We start from the raw sequence: 8,996 nt of genomic DNA, 5'->3' as shown, positions 1-8,996 counted from the left end.
TTAAGACCCCAGCCTTGGCAGTTTCAATCGACAGCATAGATGGTAAATGAGGATGGGTCTGATGGTCTGGTCTCTGATGCCATAGATTAGAGCACTCAGACATCTTGGGAGAAGGATAATACATACATAAAGAATAATCTGGATGCGCACAATTGCTACTCTGTCTAGGAATTTTGACATGGCAATAAGCAATGGGTCATGTACAGTAGAGGAAAGACTGAGGCCCAGCTGCACCAGGTGCAGCAGCAGTGTTTTACGAGCTTTATGGGCTGAAGCTTTGTCTGTGGAGGCTGACCTGGCTGCTATCATCACACCAATATAGGAACAAGTTACTGTCACACCAGCTGATACAAACAGAAAACAAGTGAAGGCTTTGTTATAATGATCAGGTATTGGGCTGAGAAACATGGCTATGTCAGAGCAATAGTCTTTCATCTGCAGGCTCTCCAGTTCTTCAAATGGAAAATCTAACAGCAAAATAACTTGTATGAGAACATTTAGTGAACTGAACGCCCAAACTACAACAATAGCCACACCTGTGTTTCTGATGGTGATGATGGTAGTGTGCCTCAGTGGGTAGCACACAGCTACATATCTCTCCAGAGACATCACCATCAGCGTGAGAGGAGACACTTCATTTGTGAGATCAGCGAGCATGGCGAGAAAACCACATACAGGATAGGTCAGCCATATTCTACAAGCAGACAGTAGATACAGTAACTGGCTTAGTGCCATCTGCACAGTGTCTGCAAAAAGTAGATTATACAGAAGAATATAACGGGAGGTCTCCCTAAACACAGACTTACTCCTCAAGGTGAAAAGCATGATCCCATTAATGAAGAGAAACACACAGCATGCCACTGTAATTGGAGCAGAAAACAACACAATTTCCAGTAGTCTCCGGTACTGCAGTCCAACAGTGATGTTGGTCTGAGATGGAGTTGCATATGACATATTAGAGAGACATTTATGGGACCCCTGTGAAAATGAGATATATCTGAAGGGTTTTACCCTGTTATACAGTAAATTTGACTAACTGGAAAACACATTTAAGATCTCAAAAAAAAAAAAAACATAAAAATTTCAATGCAATTATGACACAAAAGCACAATTAAACAGGTTTACCCTTAGAACAGTAAAAACCCATCATCTTTGCAGAAATGTCTGTTGAGTTCACATGTAAAAAAGAAAATAACCCACATACATGTTCCCTGTGCCGACAGTTAACAGGTTAGAGGCCGTGCTTGAGTCCATGTGGGAGGAACTGATCTGCAGGGTTTGCCTGGCCTTAAATGCATTTTAAGATCTCAATCCTCACACCCACTTCATGTGATATCATGAGATCAGTAATGTTAAACAGTGATAGATGATGTAATCCCTTTACAACTCTTACTCAGTACTCTAGTTCATGTCATTGTATATTCTGTTGCCTGGAGATTCAGTAGAGAAGCTCGGTCCAGCCCACACTAAGGTGGATAATCAGTCTGCTCCTGACAAAAAGTCTGGGATTCTAATAAAAATAGGCTATTTTGAAGTGGCTGGTCCAGCAGATAACTGTGTACATTCTAGAGTCTTTCCTACTGTCCACATACCCTGCCGGCCTGACTGCAAGATACAAAGCTGTAACTCTAAGTAACAACGACTCTCTTCTAATGCAACTGCTGTTATGGTTGTTGGAAAATATTTAGAATACAAGTATACTTTTTCTTAGCCTGGCATCGCCAAACTCGGCCAGGCAAGTTTATTTACATAGAACATTTCATTAACAAGGCAGCAGCCAAAACACCTGCAGCTGAAATACACTACTCCCATTCAAATGAATGGGAGGACAGGCATTTTCGCCGCACTGTCTGAGTTGGTCTGACTACAGTCTTAAAAGTTTCTTTCCCCTTTGTCTCAGTTTTCACATGACCTGTGACAGCCTCTCTCTCTCTCTCTCTCTCTCTCTCTGTCTCATTTCTCATTTCAGAAATTAAAACAATTGGCACCAGACGCTGACCCTCTTTTGACCCTAGTCCCACCGTTTTCAGCCACCATCTTCAGTTGACATTGAACATAAACATTAAGTTATCGGCTCACGAGATGCGATCCTCAACAGCCTTGCTACCTGAACATTCTCATCATATTTGACCGGATGGAACTGCTTCAAAGGTTTCCATGCCTCCCATGGCCTTCCATTCACCTCACTTGACGTCGTGACCCTCTCCAGGTTTATCACATTTGCCCATTTTATCCTCAAGATTAAGTCTTCCACTATACAGGTCTACATCAGCGGAATCAACTTCTTCATAAGACTGTCCTCAGGAGCATCGTGTCCAGCCTTGTCCCACTCATATATCAGCATGTTGATCAAAGGTCTCTGTAAGGCTGAACCACATCTCTTGCCAAAATGTTCGCCCCACACTTCAGACCTCCTTGCCCGCTGCATCAGAACTCTCTGTACAGGTTATCTATCCCCTTACATTGATAAAACTGGAATCCATGTTCCTACTGGTGATTCTCTGTTCATCACAGAGACGAGCAATTTGGCCACATGCTTCTGGTTCCACCACCACATGCTCCAAGTACTAACCAGATCAAGAATACCACCCAAACTATACTCTGGAAATTCATTCCGTATTGGAGCTGCATCCACAGCTTCAAGGCAAGGAATCCCCAACCGCAGCATTAAAATCCTCGGCTGCTGGTCCTCCCCTGCATACCTTACCTATAACCACCATGACACAAACGATATCAGAAACGCCCACATGCATCCCCTTACCTACACCCTCATCCCTTCATCCCTCATCCCCTCATCCCTTATCCTTTCATCCCTTCATCCCTTACCCTGCATCCCTCATCCTACAGTCATTTCAAACTCATATCTTTGTTGGCATGGTCTTTGTTGGTGAAAATCAAAATGTAATGTGTTCTGACCATGAATAACTATGGAAAAAATGTATATTCTCGTTGTAATACCTAGCCAAAGTCATAATTCTAATGCACTGTATTGAACACTTAATATTCCCTACAGTAGACCATAGAGAATAAGCTGAAGATAAACTTTTGATTAACTTTTCGCACAAAAAAAGGACTGTGGATTTTGTCCCCCATCACTTATATTGGATCTTTTAATCACCAGTATAATGCCTGAATAAGCAGCTGAGTATCTGTTGTATCAGAGGGCTTGGTAGATTTATTAGAGCACAGCCTGATACCAACCGGCCTAATGATGGGTCAAACACTTAATTAGGGCCTGAGACCCAAAGGGGCGAAGACCCTCTTGTATCTGTTCTTTTTCTTTCTTTCTTTCTTTCTTTCTTTCTTTCTTTCTTTCTTTCTTTCTTTTTATTATGCCACTTAAACCCTAAAATTGACCTCCTAAACATGCTCAAAAACTCACCAAATTTGGCATGCACATCAGGTCTAGTGAAATGTTTGATAAAATGTAAAAATTAAGCCCCAAAGTGCCAAACTGTGCTTGAGAGCGCCACCTATGTAATTAAAATGGCTGCCATGGCCCGTAGGAATGCCGTAGAGAGATTGAACCAAAACTCAATTATTTGTCTCATCAAGAACTACAAATCATACGCTGACACGCCTGACCTAAATCCAACAGGAAGTCCACAATACACACATGAAAGTACGACTTTTCCCTAATTTTGGACCCTGAACAAACTCTATCTCCTCTGAGGACGTTAATGGTATCGGCTTCAAACTTTAATACATGATTTATGACACTGTGCTGAACAAAAGTTGTTAAAAACTTTGTAATAACTTGAACGGTTTAGATTTCATAAGCCCTGAAAGTTGCAGTGCCACATTGCACCTTACAATGTAAACCAATGGGGAGGCAATCTCTGGGCATGGACTTTGTGTCAAACTGATGCTTCTGACGTCTAAACTATAAGTCTGACCACTTTCAAACCTGTATCAATTGATTCGCAACAAAATTTCCTACAAAAAAAAGGAGGTTGATCCTCCTCTATTTTTTGAGAAACAAGAGGGACATCAAGATATAAAGAAGAATATTAGGTTGAAATAAACCATTACCGAATCTCAGTATCATTATTATTATTATTAGTAGGAATAGGAATTAGTAGCAGCAGTAGTACATATTTTTTCTCTCTTCTTTGGAGGAGACACGTAAAATGATGCTCCAAGGGAGGACGGTCTCCCTAACCAATCAACAACCAGAATGCAATATTGACATCGAGTTGGTCCAATGATAGTTTCCAGAATTCATCTTCCATTCTCTCCACTGTAAGGCAGAATAGCAGCAGTAGATAGCTCCTTGCGTTAGCCAATGCAACAGCTGGCTTGTTGTAGCAGCCTGAAGGACTCTTTACACATCCATGGAAGGACTGTTAAGGACTGTTGTTAAACTAATGGGAGAATTGATCTGGACTGTGCAGCACAGCAGCAGCAGGACACCGCCAGGGAGCGGCTGGAGAGAGAAGCAACTGGAGAAACAACCAGGAGAGTTAGCTTGTTTGTCATTGTTGCTAATGATATCAGACTGGTAAAGCAGCAGCCATAAAGTTCTGTTAACTAACAAACAAGCCGACCAACAGTCACAAATGGATGTTATGACATGAATACTTCATCTCCATGAAAGAAAGAAGAAGACATCAAATAACGTGAGTCAGATACAGTTTCTCTCTCTCTGTCTCTTTGGTTGCTAATTTCATCTCTGATGGTTAAATGTCTCTCTGTGTGGCTGTTGTGTGAATTTATTTCCTTAACCAGAATGCAGCAGATATATATATATAAGGTGTTGTGGGTAGTTTGCTTGTTGAAGTTACAGTGAGCTGTCTGGGCTCACTCATTCATGTGGAATTGATCCCGTTTTTAATTGAGTGATTGTTCAGTCACCTGTTGATGTTGTATGATTAGTGAATGAGTGTGCAGGAGGTCTGGCTGCTTGCTTCTGACAGTTTCTTTAGTTTGTTTTTAAGCTGAGTTGTATATTGAGTAATAAGCTTAAAGTAACTAGAATAACAAGTGTTAACTAGTGGTTTAACTGATTGTAGTTGATAGGTGATCCGTACGGATCGCCCCCCACGGTTCGGCAGGCATATGAACTGCGCATTAATTGCAAAATTTAACATCTCATTTAATACAAAGTAAACAAACTGCTGTAAGTACAAGTCATGGGGAGACAGTGTGTCACTAACAGGGATTTTGAAGGTGACAATCAAAACAGCATCTAAGGGGTCCGATGTGACATCTGTAGGTATGTTTACCTGCTGTCTGATGTGCTGCAGCTGAGCTTTAGTTTATTTAAACATTGGACATCTTAAATGTTGTTTGTCTTGAATGTTTTCATTTAAGACCATGGGCAAAAGTTCATTGCTGTTTCATGTTGTAAGTGTGTTACAGAATAAATAGAAAACAAAGTTTTATTTGTCTTTTTTTGCTGATCCTAAAAATGATATGATCTGAACTGTGAGTTTTGTGATCCGTTGCACCCCTAGTGTTAACATGTCAACTTTGTGGACTATATTTTGTATGTCGTGCAATATAGATAAGAGTGTGTAAGTCATGTATTTGATACATGCATTAATACTTTCTGATGTGAATCTACACTTTTAGATCTGTGAATGTTTTTAGTGTTCAGTCTTTCTAGTATTCAGCACTGATATGAACTTGTATCACATTATAAGCTTTGGGGTACTTTATATACTTCTGTATACTAAGAAAATACATAGGAAACACGTGTAAATCATGTGATATCTTGTCTGTTTTTGATGAGAACATAAATCTGTTGTCACAATAGAACAATACTATAAACTTGAATTTCATTTTGTTGGTAAAATCACTCATCTGAACCAGTCCATGGCTAAAATGAGCTCTTCTTTGCTTAGAAACAATATGTATATGTTAAATGTCTTTAAAGAAGCAGCCTTTACACCACTCAGGGTTTTTTGTTTTTAAAAGCAAATTGTTTTATTGGCATATAAAATTGCCCCCCACCCCTCTGATTTCATCAGGTGGGGGACAATGATATAGTTTGATGCGGTAAGTTGGTTTTCCTCCTGCCCTCCCCAATTTTTTGAGTCACCAGCCGCCACTGGTGTGGGAGTTGAATGCAGCTCATTTTTGTAGGATACAGCAGAAGAGCCTATATACATACAGTACATTATATACAAACTTTGTATGAAGTTTGGTGTTATTGTCATTTATTTAACAATAAGTATAGGTCTTATATTTACAATTCAGTAGTGGGGATGATCTATGAGGGGAAGAGAAAAAATGGAGTGAGGGTGACAGTTTAGTGATAAAGTGCTGTAGAAAAATACCATCAAAACTAAAATTTGTAGCTCTGTACTGCAGTTTTTCCTTTATTAGGGCCCGAGCACCTAGCGGTTCGCTCACACTCTCCATTCAAATATATGAGTATTTTTCTGTGTCCAGCTGCAGTTACTTATTGTCTCTACACACCTGACAGTACACATTTCAATCAAACTTTGACCAGGTTACTTTTCTAAAACTATACTTGATGAAAATTAGGAAATTAATTTGTTTTACACACAAACTCATCAGGGGTTTTCAATTTACAAATTGAAATCCAAGTGAATGGGCCCAAAACTTGCATCATTTTGATGACACAGGTGTGAGCAAGACAGACACGTCTTACCCTGCAGAAAATTCTCACACTGTTGAGATTTGATGTTATGCCATGACAGAGGAAGTCGCTATAACTTTATTGTAAATGCTCCAGTCTGCACCAAACTTCTCCCGGCCTGAACAAGTCTACATGACATTATCCCATCAGTGATGAAGACTGGCTGAATAGCGCCCCCTTCGAAATTTCAGCAAAGCAGCCCCAGCAGCAGGTAAAATAGTGGACAAAGGAAGTGATGTTTAAATCCTTCTCGCACTGTCTGAAAACAGCTCGGGTTTGAAGACATCTACATGCCCGTGACAGAAGCCCTTTGATTGCGTTGCGACCTGACGTGTGCAGAGGTGTGAGGGCCCGTTCAACGCTGCTTGCAGCTTTAATATTAATAGTGGGATTTCACAGGAATACTCCCCAAGTTTCCAAAATAACAAAATGAGGATTGTTTCTTTTAAAATGCCTTTGTGAGTTTGTTGGTACAGTTTGTGATATTGTATGAATGTAATTATCTCAGGTTGAAGTCACAGATGAGGATAAAAGATTAGATTGAACATGAAACTTCAGCCATGTAAATACTTGCATCTGACACTGTAAATGAGGTTTATATTCAGTTTGCAAGGCCTCTGTTCTCTAGAGCCAAGGGTTTTTTGCATTGTAGGGATTTTGAATATTTGATGAGCAGTAGAGCAAATATGTTTTTTTTAAGTTAAAAATATGTTTCTTTAAAAAATATTTTCCAATGGTTAATGAAGGAAATTAGTATTGAAACTGATGACAAATAACTGGTTCATCATCTTTGAGTGCTGCTGTGTGCCAAGCATCAAAGATCTCCTCCAGATGTGTGTTAATGTATAGAAAAATCATTTGTTTTGATCATTTGTGTCTGATGTGTTTTTCCACAAAAAAGTGCAAATGCTTTGTTGAAAGTCCTTAAAATCAGAATCAGAAACAGGTTTATTGTCAATTTATTGATGTTACCTTGGTGTTGTTGTGCATAACAATCAAAGTTAGAAGGTAAGATAAAACTCAAATACCTATACAATGTATGAGAAAAACACAACTACCACAAAAGACAGGTAATATAAATATATACATAAAATTCATAATTAAAATTTTAGATATAGTAAATATAAATATATACACTGTTTATATATACAGTATATATATAAACTGACATCTACTCTCTAGCAATACACAGTGGATGAGTTGTAACCTACTTAAATTAAATAAAGACAAAACAGAAGCTCTTATATTTGGCACAGATGCACAGAGAGAAGAACTTTCAAGCAGGCTTGGAAATCTGGCTCTACAGATTAAACCAGAAGTAAAAAACTTAGGTGTTATCCTTGACTGGGAATTGAATTTTAAAAGTCATGTCCACAACATTACAAAGATAGCCCTTTATATATTTAACAAACATCGCAAGAGTCAGACCCTACCTTACTTTGGAGGATGCCAAGAAACTCACTCTTGCCTTTGTTTTTTAACGCTTAGATTATTGTAATACACTTTATACTGGTTTACTAAATAAAACCATTGATCGGCTGCAACTCGTTCAAAAATCAGCAGCAAGAATTTTAACCAACACTAGGAAAAGGGAACATATTAAACCAGTATTAGTGTCATTGCACTGGCTACCTGTAACATTGAGGAAAGATTTAAAAAAAATCTTTTACTTGTTTTTAAAGCCCAATATGTTCCAAACCGTTCGCTTAGGTCACACTGGCTTGCTAAATGTGCCACAAATAAAATGCAAAAAGTAAGGTGAGGCAGCTTTTTGCAGCTATACACCAAAGATCTGGAACAAACTCCCACCACATATAAGACAAGCATCCTTGATATTTTCAAGAATCAGCTCAAAACTTATTTTTATGGTCTTGCTTTTAATTAACTCAACTTTTTATTTGCTCTTTACTGTTTTTACTACCTGTTGTATCTTTCTTATCTCATGATTTTACCTCTTTTTATCTTATTACCTCTTTTTATCTTATTACCTCTTTTTATAACTGTAGTGTTTTTTTTATTGTTTATTGTATTTCTTTTTTTCCCTTTCTTTTAATATTTTACCTTAATAAATCATATTCATTTATACTCAGAGCACAGAGAAACTTTCAGCAGATGAATGTGACCATACATCATTCTTCAAAGTGAAGATGAAACATCCAAGTGAGGGAATAAGAAGAACACATTTTTGAGTGGAGGGGGACTTTAAGTTTTTGCCACAGTGTTGGGACTATGTTGATGTAGAGTGAAGTGTTTGACTACACTAAAATATCTACAAATATTAAAATCACTTCTGCATATTGCATTTGCCAACAATTAAAAAACAATGAACTCAAATACAGTATGTGCAGAGTATAGATAATTCAGGAAGGATATAAAGTACTGTTGCAAT

General features: G+C 38.5%; 1 protein-coding gene across 1 annotated transcript; it reads right to left on the bottom strand.

Annotated features, from left to right (window-relative positions):
* On the bottom strand, window positions 1-954 carry LOC122995872 (odorant receptor 131-2-like). Its single transcript, XM_044371253.1, has one exon. The coding sequence runs from the start codon at window positions 952-954 to the stop codon at window positions 1-3; it is 954 nt and encodes a 317-aa protein (XP_044227188.1).
* Window positions 955-8,996: the final 8,042 nt, after the last annotated feature.

This window comes from Thunnus albacares, chromosome 13 (assembly GCF_914725855.1).
Source record: "Thunnus albacares chromosome 13, fThuAlb1.1, whole genome shotgun sequence".
Taxonomy (NCBI): Eukaryota; Metazoa; Chordata; class Actinopteri; order Scombriformes; family Scombridae; genus Thunnus; species Thunnus albacares.
Note: the sequence above shows the minus strand (reverse complement) of the source record. Positions and strands in the feature narration are given on the sequence as shown.

Bases quoted from the DNA above. Each gene is read 5' to 3' on its own strand.
- LOC122995872 (XM_044371253.1), bottom strand. From the start codon at position 954: ATGTCATATGCAACTCCATCTCAGACCAACATCACTGTTGGACTGCAG.